Source organism: Arvicanthis niloticus, chromosome 6 (genome assembly GCF_011762505.2).
Source record: "Arvicanthis niloticus isolate mArvNil1 chromosome 6, mArvNil1.pat.X, whole genome shotgun sequence".
Lineage (NCBI taxonomy): Eukaryota > Metazoa > Chordata > Mammalia > Rodentia > Muridae > Arvicanthis > Arvicanthis niloticus.
In genome coordinates, this window is record NC_047663.1 from 103,704,726 (window position 1) to 103,718,853 (window position 14,128).

Sequence of the window (14,128 nt, forward strand, 5' to 3'; positions counted from 1 at the left end):
CGAACGAACTCCACTTCTACTCGTTGAGGGCTCTGAGCGAGTTTCCCCACCTTTCCGAGCCTCAGTGTCCTCATCTGTTCCCTTTCCTTTCTTGGGAGCTCGCATCCCTATCCCGCCAGCTGCAACTGAAGGAAAAAGCCCTAGAATCCAGCAAGCACCGAGCGTTCTCCCGCAGCAGGGGAACAGCTGTACGGTTAGGATCACCTGGGAGGAAGCCTGGGTGTGGAGGGCCCAGCGCGGGGTTCCTCGCGGCCGTGTCAGCGTTAGGAACCGGCAGTGGGTGGGAGCTGCAGACGCGGCCTGCAGGCCCAAGCCGGGGCGACTTGTGGTAGAGCTCGCTCCCACGCGCAGGGCGGGGCGGGGCGGGGCGGGGCTGCATCCCGGTGACGCGGGCCAACCGCGCGGCGCTGCGCCTTCTCGCTCAGCCGGCCGCCCGCATGGCGCTGCGCAGCTTCTGCAGCGCTGATGGCTCTGATCCGCTCTGGGTAAGGCGGTGGGCCGCGGGGGACGGCGCGGGGCGGCCGGGGGCCCGGGGGACGCGGGGGACGCTGGGACGCGTGGACCCAGCTGCTTCCCAGCCCGAGGCCCGCACTGCAGACGTGGAGATTCGCCACCCGGGCCCCGGCGCAGCCGCGGCTCTCAGACTCTGGGGACCCGGTTCCGGGAGAGCTGGGTGTGTGCGGGGAGGTGCCTGTGTGCTTTGGGGTTCTGCCATCGGGAGGGGACGCCAGATCTGGAGGCAGCTAATTGGGGGTTTTCCGTCTTTTGTGGGGGTAGGATCCCCGTTGACCACGCACACACAGAGCACCGTGCAGGAGCTCAGACTCTAGAAAGAGACTTCTTATCGCTGTGTTGGGGTTCCCCACCGTTTGTTTTACCTCCCGGTTACTCTGGTTTCGTGTTTTTTTTTCTCATCTTTCCTTTCTGTCTAAATGCTATAGCAGGGAAGTTTAAGGAAACAAGGAAAAGTTAAGATAGGGTAGAGGGTCCTCTCTGTCTCTTTTTGTAGGTTTGGGGTGCACTGGAAAATGCCCGGGACTTTGATAACCAGGAGAATGCCTTTTACTCTGTGAATCAGTGAGACCCCGCTGCTCTGGGGACTCTGGGGACGTGCGAGGAGGGGGGGGGGGTGACCGGGGAGAGGGAACGGGTGGGGGGGGGGACTTCAGGCCCTTTCCAGGTAGCATTCTTCTGAAAAGATCCTAGGCTAGGTTCATGGGCTGACTGCTGTAATCCCTTGTGCTTGTGTATTTCGTGTTCCTATAATGCGACTTGCCTGTTGTTCCAGAACACTCCTGTATCGCACTGTCCCATTGTATTAGTGAATACAATAGGACACCCTGGGCACAATGACTTTTCTTTTTGTTTGAGAAACAGGAAAAACATCCCTGTTTCTTAGCAGCTGATGATTAGCGCCCGAAAGTATTTGCTCTGTTTTGCGTGTCTTCCTGATAGACTTCATTAGGAATGGTGACCTCTGAAGGCCTACTGGGAGATTTTTGGGTGAGGAGGGTGCCAGTTATGGTGGAGAAACTTCCCATACTTGGATATATGACTCTCATTTTAAAGTCAAGAGGCTGGAGGTTTCTCCAGAGCTGGAAACAGAGATTGTGATTTGCATTCAGGCGTCTGCAAGAGATTGGTGCCTCTTTGGCACAAAGGAACACCTGTGTGTCCTCTACCCTTGTACCAAGTGTGGGGACAACAAAATTATTTTACAAGGACTCAGTGGAATCTGGCTCACTCTAACATGGATGCTAGTGTATTTCCTGAATTATTATTTTCTTCTCTGTGGTGGAGGGAAAGTAGACATTAGATTCTCTACCAGTTTGTATATTTTATTTTTGTGTATACATAATACACACATACACACATGAAGTATTCGCTCTGCTTTGCTGTACCTCCCTGATAGGCTGCATTAGGAATGGTGGCCTCTGAAGGCCCATATAGTGTGTGTGTGTGTGTGTGTGTGTGTGTGCGCGCGCGCATGCGTGCAAACCATGGCTCATGTGGAAGTGAGACTCTTGTGGAACTCTCCGTCCACCATGTGGGTTCCGAGGTTGAACTCAGGTCATCGAGCTTGCTGGCAAGCCTCTTGCCAGCTCACATCAGGATGTATTTTATTGTGGGCAGTGATGACAAGAAGTGTTGGAGGCTATCTCTAGCTTCTAATATGCTAAGAAGCCTACCCAAGAAACCTGGCTTTGTGTTCTTTCCTTCTTGGGACTTTTTCCCATGGAAAATTAAGATAGATGAATTGTGTTTGGCAGTAGTGGTGACTGGCCTTCACCGTAGGCAGCTTCCCACCCTCCCTAGTGTTTCATCTTGTAGACTTCCTTGTGCCCCTCCTCTCACTGGTCTCGGCTTGCTGGACACCCCATTTCTGGAGTCCTGGAAGCAGAATGGGTGAGAGGGCCATTGGCAAGCAGGAACTTCTGTGTAGCTAGAGAATCCAAACACAATACAGAGTGGGTTGCTTGGCTTGGTGTGCATATATCTGTAATCACAGCACTGGGGAAGCTGAGGCAGGAGAATTGAGTTTCTGGGCAGTTGTGCTAGAGTGAGACTGTGTTTCAAAGGACAATAAACTAAAGCAGGTGGCTTGTGCCTTCCAAGGCTAGGTGTTGCACCAACATATCCATACCCTTCACCCCACCCTCCGTTCTAAACTTTATCATCTTGAGTTGTTTCATTGCTTATTGTGCTCAGTTTATATGTAGAATAAGGGTATGGGGTAACCTTCCCAGCCTTCTGGGCTGTGGCCATGGGTTTATTAGTGTGAGAGGTTTAGCCTGTCCAGTGCTTTGTATTTTCTTTCTTTTCTTATACATTCTATCCCAACCTCAGTTTCCCCTCCCTCCTCCTTTCCTAGTTCTTCCCTTCACGTCCCCTCTTCCCCAGATCCACTGTTCTTCTGTTTCCCTTCAGATGGGAGCAGATACAGAGACCCACAGCCAGATATTAGGTGGAATTTGAGGACCCGCAGAAGGCGGGTTGGAAGGATGGTAGGAGCCTGGTGTGAGGACACTAGGAGAGCACAGCCCACAGATCAACGAAGCAGAGCTCATGAGGACTCACAGAGATTGATACACTTTGTATTTTTACTTCCTGGTCATTCTCTGGGTCTCATTCTCCCTCTCCTTGTGGGAATGGGCCACTGTCTTTTTGATCCTGATACTTGAATCCCTTTAGGACCAACATTATGCTTAGAGAAGTCAAGATTCTACCCGTTAAGGACTCAAGAGTCTTGCTCCTGGGCTAGGGTCTGCTGCTGAGAACTTAAAAACCTTCCCTTAGGCAAAGGTCTGGGATAAGAAAAGAGAAACAGTGTTATCTAAGTGGAAAGTTGGAGCTAAGAGCTGGCAGTGGCTTGCTTTATTCAGTGGCAGTATGAAGCTGGTAGGACGCAGGTGGTTTTGTGGCTGATCTTTGAAAGAAGGTTGGGAAAAGGGGCCTGGGCCTTTCTTTGTAAGTTCCTTAAAAAAAAAAAGTATGCAGAGATGGCTCAGTGAGCAAGAGTGTGGATATGTAAGCAGGAGACCTACGTTTGAATCCCAGTACCCATGTAAACAGCCAGCCCTGGCTCTGACTATGACTGCAGGATTGAGGGGGTGGAGAAAGACTGGTCAGCTAGCTTACCAAAAGAGCGAGTTTCAGGGTCAGTGAGAGACCCTGACTCAGGAAATACGAAGAACGATAGAGGAAGACACCTGGCATGCTCTTTTGTTCTATACATTGGTATGTGTGCTCTTACACAGATGTGCACACGTGTATGTGCATACACATACTGTCACACACAGTAAATTAGAAAAATAGAAAGTATGTGTTAACCTGGAGCAGGCCTGTCACCCTGGCTACTGAAGAAGCTGAAGCAGGAAGTCCATAGGTTCAAGGCCAGCCTGGGTGATTTATAAAGACCTTGTTTTAAAATCACATGTAAAAAAGGACTGGAGATTTAGGTCTGTGGTACAGCACTTGCCTAGCACATGTGAGGCCCCGTGCTCAATTCTCTGACATCCAGAAACAAAAACAAAATAAAGAAAGAATAAGAAAAGTACCAATTTCATGTCTAATTGGGAAACTCAGTTGCATAGGTGACTGCTCAGAGTTAAGTCCCTATGTGTCCTGTGTTCAGAAGCTGGCTCTTCAGCTAAGATGGGTTACTTTTCTGCTCTGTACTTCAATTTCCCCATGTAGAATAATGGAGTGCCTAGCAAATGGTGGTAGTTTGAGTACTGAATACTGAGTTCTTGACAAGCACTGGGAACAGTGCTGCTTGGTACCTGGTTAGCACTCAGTAGATGGAAGGGCTTCTAGTTGGGTGGGACTCCATAGTTGATTTTTGTTGCATCTGCTGAGAACATCTGGACATACACAAAAGTCAGCAGCAGATGGGCAATGCAGGCTCTGGAATGAGTTGGTTGTGGGGCCTGATTTGGTTTGTGGCACCTTCTAGCTTTCCAGCTCCCTGGACATTGTATCTGACCAGTGTGGCAAATGGATCTTGGTGGCTGGTGTTCCTGGGGAAGCAAGTGGCCTTGGAAAGCCTGCCTGGTTTTCTTTTTTCCCTCCCTCCCTCCTTCCCTCCCTTCTTTTTTTCTTTCTTTACCTCTTCCAAGGACCTTGTTGCTTTTCAAATTCCTTCCACTGCCTTGTACCACACCTGCTTTCCTCTGCTCTCCTAAGCCTGTGGATTGATTGCTGTAGTCGGTGAGGTTCCCGTTTTCTTCCCCTTACCAGATGGATATAGCATTTGTATGTGGCCCAGAATGGTGTGTGTGTGTGTGTGTGTGTGTGGCGGGGGCGGTGGTGCCAAGATAACCAGGCTTTGGGAACTTGTGGTAGAGCTGGACCCAGAGACTCTAGTTCCTGCTCAGTGGCCTTGCCCCTTGACCTTGCAGGAGGAAGCTGTGGCTCCTCCTGTACCTGAGCCAGGGTCTGGGGGTAGTTGAACCAGGGTCTGGGGAGTCTCCTTCCTTGGAGCCTGCTGGATTTCTTTCACTCTTGGAGGGGCTTCCCCTTGGGAACCTGTTGGTGAGTGACTTGCCAACTTGGAGGGCTTGCAGAGAACCTCTGCAGGGATTCAGGGACATTCCTCTCTTTTGCATCCTGGGAAGAACTGAGGCACCTCTAAGAAGATGGTGCTTGCTCTTGGGGAACAAATCCTGTGGTATTCTAATTTTTTTTTTTTTAATAATCTATTTTTATTTTATGTGCATTGGTGTTTTGCCTGCATGTATATCTGTGTGTGGGTGTCAGATCCCCTGGAACTGGGGTTGCAGACAGTTGTGAGCTGCCATGTAGGTGTTGGGAATTGATACTGAGCTTTCTGGAAGAACAGCCAGTAGTGCTTTTGACTGCTGAGTCATCTCTCCAGCTCTTGTGCTTTGATGCTGCTGCTGCTTCTCTCTCTTCTCCTCTTTCTTGCCATCTTCTTCCTCCTCTTCCTTCTCTTCCTCTTCTTCCTCCTCCTTCTCATCTTCCTTCTCTTTCTCAAAACAGGGTTTTACTGTATAGCCCTGGCTATTCTGGAACTCACTCTGGCTTCTAACTCATAGGCCTGCCTCTGTCTCCTGAATGCTGGGATTAAAGACATGTGCCACCGCTGTCCTGGCTTGTCCTTGATTCTTGTTCCCTCCCACTCTCTATCTGCCTGTTCTTGTAGAATGTATCCAAACCTGTCAGGGTTACCTCCTGGATCCCAAGGCGCTGCTGTCTACTGGCTTGTTTTTGCATTTGAACACTATTTTAACATACTGAGCGACCTGCACCTCCAGCCCTCTTTTAACTTTTTGTTTTGAGAGAAGAGTCTCACTAAACTGCCCAGGCTGTCCTTCATCTCTGTAGCCTAGGTGACCCTGAACTTGTGATCCTCCTGCCTCAGCTTCCCCAGTAGTTGGAATAACAGGCTTGTACCACCATACCCAGCTTCCTGCCACTCTTCTCTTCCTGTCCTCCCTTGACCCCTGCTGTCTAGTGTCAGCCCAGCATCCAGAATGCGTGCTTTTGATTTTTATTCTTTTTGCAGTACTGGGGATGAGATCTAAGGCCTGGCAACAGCTAGGCAAACACTTCTCTGTAACTGCAGTTCTAGCCTAGAGGAATCCTGTTAAGAGAAAGCAGACCCTGCCCTTGCTCTGCTCAGCACCCTCCAGTGGTTCCCCAGCCTTGGAACATCTGACCCTGCTCTCTCTTGTCCTAGTCACTGTAGTCATGGTGCCCCCCAGGCATCTTTTCCCTGACCCCTGCTACTTCTTGTGCACGGCTCAGTTTCCTGCTTCTACTCATCGTTCTTAATTTTTCTCATATGTCAAAGAGCTTACTTACTTGTTTTGTGTGTGTTTGTGACTCTAATCCTAATATCTGAGACAGAGTCAGTAATTACTCATAAAATGAAAACCCTAGCTTTCAAGCTGCTCAGAAGCCTTTGTCTGAGGCAGTCAGGATAACGTGCTATTCTCTGTTCAGCTGCTTGTATTTTGTTTGTATTTTTTTGTTTTCTTTTTTTGTATTTTGTTTTGTAATGGTTCACTGAGGTTATGTTCATCTGTTTTTCCCTGGGCCCACTGCTTTTGCATCCAGTAGGCTCAACCAACGTTTCAACAAATAAATAAAACTAAATAAAGTCTATTTATTTAGAGACATGGTTTCCTGTATATCCCTGGATGGTCTGGAACTTGACCAGGCTAGCCTCAAATTCATAGGCTGCCTGCCTATATGTCCCAAGCGCTGGGATTCAAGGTATATGGCACCATGTCTGGCTTTTTGTTGTTTTGCTTATTGAGACAGTCTTGCTTTGTAGTTCGAGCTAGCCTGGATCTTACTATCCTCCTACCTTAGTCTTTTGGGTGTTGGGATTTTAGGTGCCAGTAGACCTGGTTGCGGTGTTTGAATGTGTTTTTCAGCCTACCTCTAGGGTGGCTTGGCTTTATTTATTTACTTAATCTTTAATCTTTTATTTTTTAGTACACCTGTTTATTGATTTGGGAGTGGGTGGGCATACCAGTGCCATGATGTGTGTGGAGGCAGGAGGACAACTTTCAGGAGTTGTTTTTCTTTTCTTACCATGCAGAGTGCCTTTCTTTGTTGGTTTGTCTCACCAGCTCTGTTGTGTTGAATAGGGTCTCATAGTCAGGCTGACATCAGACTTGCCGTACAGCCGAGGATGGCTCTGACAAACTTGCTGCACAGCCGAGGATGGCTCTGAACTGATTCTTTTGCCTGTGCTCCCAAGGGTTGGTTCGTACCATCACTAGCCGTGGTTTTTGACTTTATTTTAATTATGTGAACTACTGTCATCTCCACTATTTACTTACTGGAGTATCTTGCACACACACCTGGCTTTCTGGCTTCTCTTACAATACTGGATAGCACTGGGCCTCATTGTAGCCACTCCTGAGAAACAGGCCTGTAGATTCCACTCCTCCGTACTGTTGCTCTCTTGGAAGGCTAAGTGTCCATTGTCCTTGCTTGTCATTGTCTTTACTTTCTCACACCTGGTTGACTCCCTTCCCTGGTGGAGTTCACGTGGCATCCGTTTGTTAGTATTTCGATTGGGTTCTATTGCTTCATAGCCTAACCTTAAGATAACTGAATTGGGGCTCACCTGACTCAGTAGGTTATTTTGTTTGGTTTGTTTGGGACAGTGTCTGACTGGGACAAGGCTGGCCTAGATCTTACTATGTACCCCAGGCTGGCTTCAAACTCTTGATTCTCTTGCGTCAGCCTCCCAAGTGCTGGGATTAGAAGATGTGTGCCACCAAGACTGACCTTTAGATTTTTTTAAAAAAGATTCTTCCTCCTCTTCCCCCTCTTCTTCCCCCTCCTCTTCCCCCTCCTCTTCCTCCTCCTCTTCCTCCTCCTCTTCCTCCTCCTCTTCCTCTTCCTCGTCCTCCTCTTCTTCTTCCTCCTCCTCCTCTTCCTCCTCCTCTTCCTCCTCCTCTTCCTCTTCCTCGTCCTCCTCTTCTTCTTCCTCCTCCTCCTCTTCCTCCTCTGCTTCCTCCTCTTCCTCCTCTTCCTCTTCCTCGTCCTCCTCTTCTTCCTCCTCCTCCTCTTCTTCTTCCTCCTCTTCCTCCTCCTCATCAGCATGACCATCATCATCCTTGAAGCAGAGTCTTACTGTATAGCTCTGGCAGGCCTGGAACTCATATATAGACCAGGCTGGCCTCAAACACACAGAGGTCTACCACTGGCTTCAGAATACTGAGATTAACTAATTAATTAAGTACTTTTTGGGTTTTTTGAGATAGGGTTTCTCTTTGCAGCCCTGGCTATCTTGGGATACTATAGACCAGGTTGACCTTGAGCTCAGAGATCTACCTACTTGTGCCTCCCAAGTGCTGGTATTAAAAGTATGTGCCGCTACTCCCTGTTTTTTTGTTTTTTTGTTTTTTAATTAATTTTTTTTGGCAGAATACTGAGATTAAACGTATGTTCTGTGATGCCTGTTTTTAATTCTCTCTCTGCATGTCTGTGTGTGTGTACGTGCCTGCGTTTGTGTATGCGTGTGTGCATGCGACATGCCCACATCTTTGTGGGTGCCTGAAGAAGTCAGAGTATTTGATGCCATGGAGGTGGAGTTGCAGGCAATAATGAGGCTGCTGATGTAGGTGCTAGGAACTGAACTTGGATTCCTGGCAAAGGCAGTTTATGCGTTTAATCAGTAAATCATCTCTCCAGCCCTTAGGTTCTTTCCTTAATGCTGTCTGTGTGTGATCCTGGTTAATGAACCTAGGGTCTTGAATATCTAAGCCAGTGTTCAGCTGCTCAGCCACACTTCACCCCCAGCTGGCTGGATTGCCAACATGAAGACCCTGTCCCAGACCCAGGTATATTTGCTCTGGCAGGAGGGTGCGCTGTAGGGTTATATTCTAGGTAACCTAGGATTCTGAAACAGGTATCTGATATGCACATAGTCTCTAGGTTTTCAAGTAGTGAAAGGCCTGGCTTTTATGACCAGATCATAATGGTCAGTAAAAAGACTAGCTTGTAAAAGCTTGCCTGAATGTTTTACAAAACTAAGTCAGTGGGTTGAGATGCTAAGAGGAAGCCTGGAGCAAGCTTCCCCTGCCCTGACGAGAAACTAGGGATAACATCTGCCTTGATGGAAGTGTGTGCATGTCTCTTTCTCCTTGGGGCTACCTGGTTGGTAAGTGGTAAGACATTGCATTTGTGCAAGTGTCAAGGTGTGATGAGGGAAGGATAGAGCCTAGTTTCTCTACTGAATCAAACTGTTCTTCGTGCTGTCGGGGCACCCTGAGTATTATAGGTTATTTGGCAATGCCCTGGCCTCTGCCCACAGATTGCCAGCCATACCCACACTTGTTACAACAACCAAACATGCCCCCAGGCAGTGCCAAATGGCCCTCCTCAGCCCCTTGAGTGCTAAGATCAAAGGGTGCTTTCTGTGTCCAGCCATTCATTCTTTTTTGTTCCTATGTGGAGGCCAGAGGTCAATGTCAGGTGTCTTACTAGGTCAATCACCGTTTTATTTTGAGATGGGATCTCTTACTGAACTTGGAGCTTTTCCCATTTTTAATTAAGCTGGCTGGCAAGAGACCTCTTGGTATTTTCTCTCTGCCTTCTCACCCTGGGATCACACCTATTTCTCTCAGCTTTTCTGTGGGTGCCAGGGATGCTTGTACAGTGTGCACTTTAGACACACTGAGTCATATTGAGTATCTAGTAGATGTTCTAGCTTTGTTCTGGATACTGGGAATGTATTCTTGCAGAAGCCAGGCCAGGTCCATGAACTCATGGGGTTTGTGCTAGGGATACCCCAAAGAATTCCAGATTACAGTAATCCACACAGAGACCTAAGCCAGGAGGAACTAGGGTGGGTATAAACCACCTTAACAAGAAGTGCCATTTGTCCCACTATCTTGGCGGTTGAGCTGACTATGTCCCAGAAAGAGGGAAAACCCATGCAGAGGTCTTGAGGATCATGATGTAGTCAGAGTAGCATAGAATAAAATGCACACACATTCATATATAAAGCTTTTTGTTTTATATGTATGAGTGTGCATTGCATGTTTGATGCCTGCAGCGGCCACGAGAGAACGCTGGATCCTCTGGAACTGTAGTTACAAATGGTTATGATTTCTTGGAATTGATTCTGAGTCTTCTGCCAGAGCAACCTGGGCTCTTAACTGCTCAGCCATATTCAGCCCTTATATAGTTTTTTGAGACAAAGTGTCATGCAGTCCAAACTGGCTTTGAGCTTTACATGTAGCAGAGGATGTTCTTGAACTCCCATCTCCTGCATCTACATCCTGAGTGCTGGGATTATAGGGGCGCATTAGTGGCCCAATGTCTTCAGAGTTGGGGATGGAAATTGGCTTCACAAAACCCTAGATGAGTAACTCTGCCAGCTCAGCTCCATTCCCAACTCCGTGTTACTGAATTTTAGCTCAGAGGAATTACAGGGCCAGTAGAAATCTCATTAAAGTCCTGCTTCAGGTTCTTCACAGTTGCATGAAGCCTGACACAAAGGTCCTGGCACGCCCAGGCCGGGGAGGGAGAAGCACTTGTGCAGAGCAGTCAGGGCCTTTGATCTGTGTTGGAGCAAATGGGGGTGCTGTGCTGAGGAACACAGTGCTCTCTGACATGTACCTCAGCCTCAGTCGTCCTTGTGTTTAAATTAAGCTTGGACACTCTCCCTCATTCCCACAGATGAGACTCATCTCATCTGTGACTCAGAACCTCTCAGGGTGAGCCTGAGCTAGGATACCCCTTTACAGCTGCTTCGAGTCTGCAAACAGCTTTTCATGACCAACACTGGTTTTCCTTTTTGGTTAGGTAGATTTTCTACTGGCTTTTAGAAAACCACTTTAAAACTTTAACTGCAGATTTCCCCCTTTTCTTTTTTGAAACAGAGCCTTTAGCCCAGGCTGCTCTCAAACTCCCTATGTAGCCAAGGATGACCTTGAACTAACTGCCTTCACGTCCCAAGTGCTAGGATTATAGGTATGTTCTACTACTTCTGTAGTTGGGGATCAAACCCAGGGCCTTGTGTATGCTGAGCTATAGTCCCAGCACAGGGCCTCCCACAGAGTACACCACTGAACTGTACCCCTTAGGCTCCCCCCCCCCTTATAATCCTGTGAGGGAATTTCAGATTGTTTAAGGCCTATTAAGTCTGTATAGTGTTGTTGCTTTTTTTTTTTTTTTTTTTTTTTTTTTTAAATAAAGGTGAGTAATCAAGAAGAATATGAAGGGAAAGGTCAGGTTTCAGTGTTCTTCCCTGCCCACTGCCCTTTGAAGTGAGCATTGATGGTGCTGATGGTGATGATGGTGATGGTGATGGTGATGGTGATGGTGATGGTGATGGTGATGATGGTGATGGTGATGGTGATGATGGTGATGATGGTGATGATGGTGATTGATGATGATGGTAGTGATGATGATGATGGTGGTGGTGGTGATGATGATATAGAGAGGGAACGTGCACACTGTGTGCACATTTTCTCACAGTTTTCACACTGTAAATATTCTGTATTTTGTATCCTTCACGTAACTGTAAGAGGCAATATCCGTCTGTGTAGTCTGTGGAATTTGAAAGAAAGGAAGTTACATTTCTTTTCCAGCCTTCCTTTTTTCTGTGGAAAAGCTAAGAGGCCTCGGTCTCACCTTGTTCCCTCCTGGTGACTGTCAGGGTCATTATCGGTTTTTCAGCTGGCTAATCAGCACGGGGGGGGGGGGGCATGGTGCTTTTGGGGGTGAGGCAGAGAGCATTCCTGACCATGCTCTGTGGACAAATACATGCATATGCCTCAGCAGAGTAAGTTTCCCACCAGAAGCTGCCTGCTTAAGAGATATTTACCTTTTGAAATTTGCGAGTTAATTACTAGGTCAACACAACAGTTATACTCCCACAGATGACCCCACCAGCACTTACTAAATACCTATTGTGTTCAAGGCATATGAGTCTTGAGCAAGCTGAAAGCCTGTTGGAGCTGCTTTTCTGGACGTGAGAGGATTTTGCTCAGAGAAGTTAAACCTTGCATACCAGGGAGCTGAGCTCAGGAGAGCAAATGAGGGTGGCTGGGTCCCTTCCAGTGTTTCAAAGCCGTGTTTAAATACTAGGCGCTTTTTTTTTTTTAAACCATGTTATTTAAGAAGTGCTTTGAATTAACAGTTAGACAATATGTAAGGCTTTCCTTACATCCTGTCCTCAGATGTCACTCTGACCTCCCCCTCCCCCATAAAGTTTCTAGTTGCAGCACAAAAAGTTTTCTGACTATAAAAATCACACATGCTCTATAGCCAAACAAACCACACAGACATGTTAATGTAGATGCTGTTCTATTGAACCAGCCTGTAGCCATGTCCTTCCACCTGCTTATAAAATAAATAACATACCTAAGCCTGCATAGATTATAATCTTTATTCTGCTGATGTTTTTGCCACCCACATAGATACATAGAATCTCACTAATCTTTTCCATTAGATATGTAATATTCCAGATTACAGAACTGTGATACGGACCATTATTTACCTAGAGTTCCCTTTTATCTAATATGTATCCTTGTGCATGAGTCAAAATTACATAAATTTTAACCTTTAATATTAACCTTTAATATAAAGGCTGATTATTTTTCAAGAAGTATATAGCTAACCTTTTCTGAATGTAAGTGAATCAAAATTCCCATTTCTAGTTGGGTGTGGTGGTGCATACCTGTAGTCTCAGGTTGAGACAGGAGGCTTATGAGGTAGAGGCCAGCCACTGTGACATGAGACTGTGGTAAACAGGAACAGCAAACAAACAAACCAAAAGCAACAACAATCCATTTGTTCAAACCCAAGTCAGTATCTCCCAGAGATTGAGGAGGCTGAGGCAGGAGACCCACAAGTACAAGATCTGCTTGAGTTACAGAGCGACTTCCATGTCAGCCCAGGCAAATTAATGAGATCCTCTCTGGAAATTAGTGAAAGTAAGGCTATATGTCCTTATGTATGGTGATGGGTCTTTTCCTGTTAATGTGTTGGGGAGACCTTGGCCTCTGTTTCTCCTGAGCACTGTAAAAACTCTTTCCTGGGTCATTGTATATTTGTTTGTGTACTAACCCTCAAGGCTTAGCCTTCTCTGGGGTTTTGAGTGACCATGGTGGTCAGTTGCATTTCCATTTTGTGGTATTTGCTGTTATAAGAAATTCCCATCCTCATGTAACCTTTAAGGACAACTTCAGCACTACACTGTACTTCCTTGTACCTGCAGACATGTCATTATTCATGTCATTATTGGCTGTGGTTTAACATTTAAGTCACAATAGTATTTTTTTCCTCTTTTGTTTCTCCTTTTTTTTTTTTCCCCTTGAGAGCAAGCGTTGTACTGATGCTATGAACAGAGGGTCTGTTGGCTTGTTTCCTTGGAAGCCATCCCTGAAGCAGAAGGAATAGCTCAGAACATTCAAAATGTTACCCCCACAGCCTTTGCTTTGTTTTTCAGAAAAGCGTTGGTTAGCTCACAGTTCTAGCGTGGTCCAAGAATAGCTGTTGTTGTTGTCCTGTAGTGGGTGGGTGAGTGTGTGTGTGTGTGTGTGTGTGTGTGTGTGTGTTTGTTGCTGGGTATCCAACTAAAGGCCTCATGCATACATACTGGGTAAAGTGCTGTACCACTGAGCTATACTCCACTCCTATTAGTGTTCTTAAGAGTCTGTTCTTAAAAGTAGATGAAGGGCTAAGGATATAGCCTAGATGGTAGATTGCTTGTTTAGCATTCACGAAGCCCCTGAGTCCATCTCCAGCACCAATTCTATACATTGGGTAAGGTGGTACAGCCTGTAAATCTGGAGGTGGAGACAGGTGGAGATCGGAAGTTCAGGGTTTTCCTTTGCTACACAGTGAGTTCTAGACCAGCCTGGGATATTTGAGGCTTTATCTCAAAACAAAATACACAAAACAAAGACAAAGACACACCTCTCCTTAAACAAAACCCGACACATAGATGAGGATGGGTAACTTAGCTAAGTAGTAGAATATTTGTCTAGCATGTATGAGGCAGCACAGACAAAACAAAATGGATGAAAAAAAGGCCTAGACAATGACAAGTTCTCTCCTATCTGGTCCCTCTGACCAGCTTTGTAAGAGAAGGCTGAAGGTGACCTTGTGGTTGTTATTAGATCTGCTT

The 14,128-nt window shown here is 46.8% G+C and overlaps 1 protein-coding gene across 1 annotated transcript in view; it reads left to right on the plus strand.

The window, feature by feature from the left end:
- The first annotated feature begins 377 nt into the window (after positions 1-377).
- Abcc1 (ATP binding cassette subfamily C member 1 (ABCC1 blood group)) overlaps positions 378-14,128 on the plus strand; it is a 90,131-nt gene continuing 76,380 nt past the window's right edge. Inside the window, exon 1 of the mRNA XM_076935277.1 lies at positions 378-485. Within this exon, the coding sequence (XP_076791392.1) occupies positions 438-485 (48 nt within the window). The 5' untranslated portion in view covers positions 378-437. The remainder of the gene's footprint in view (positions 486-14,128) is intronic.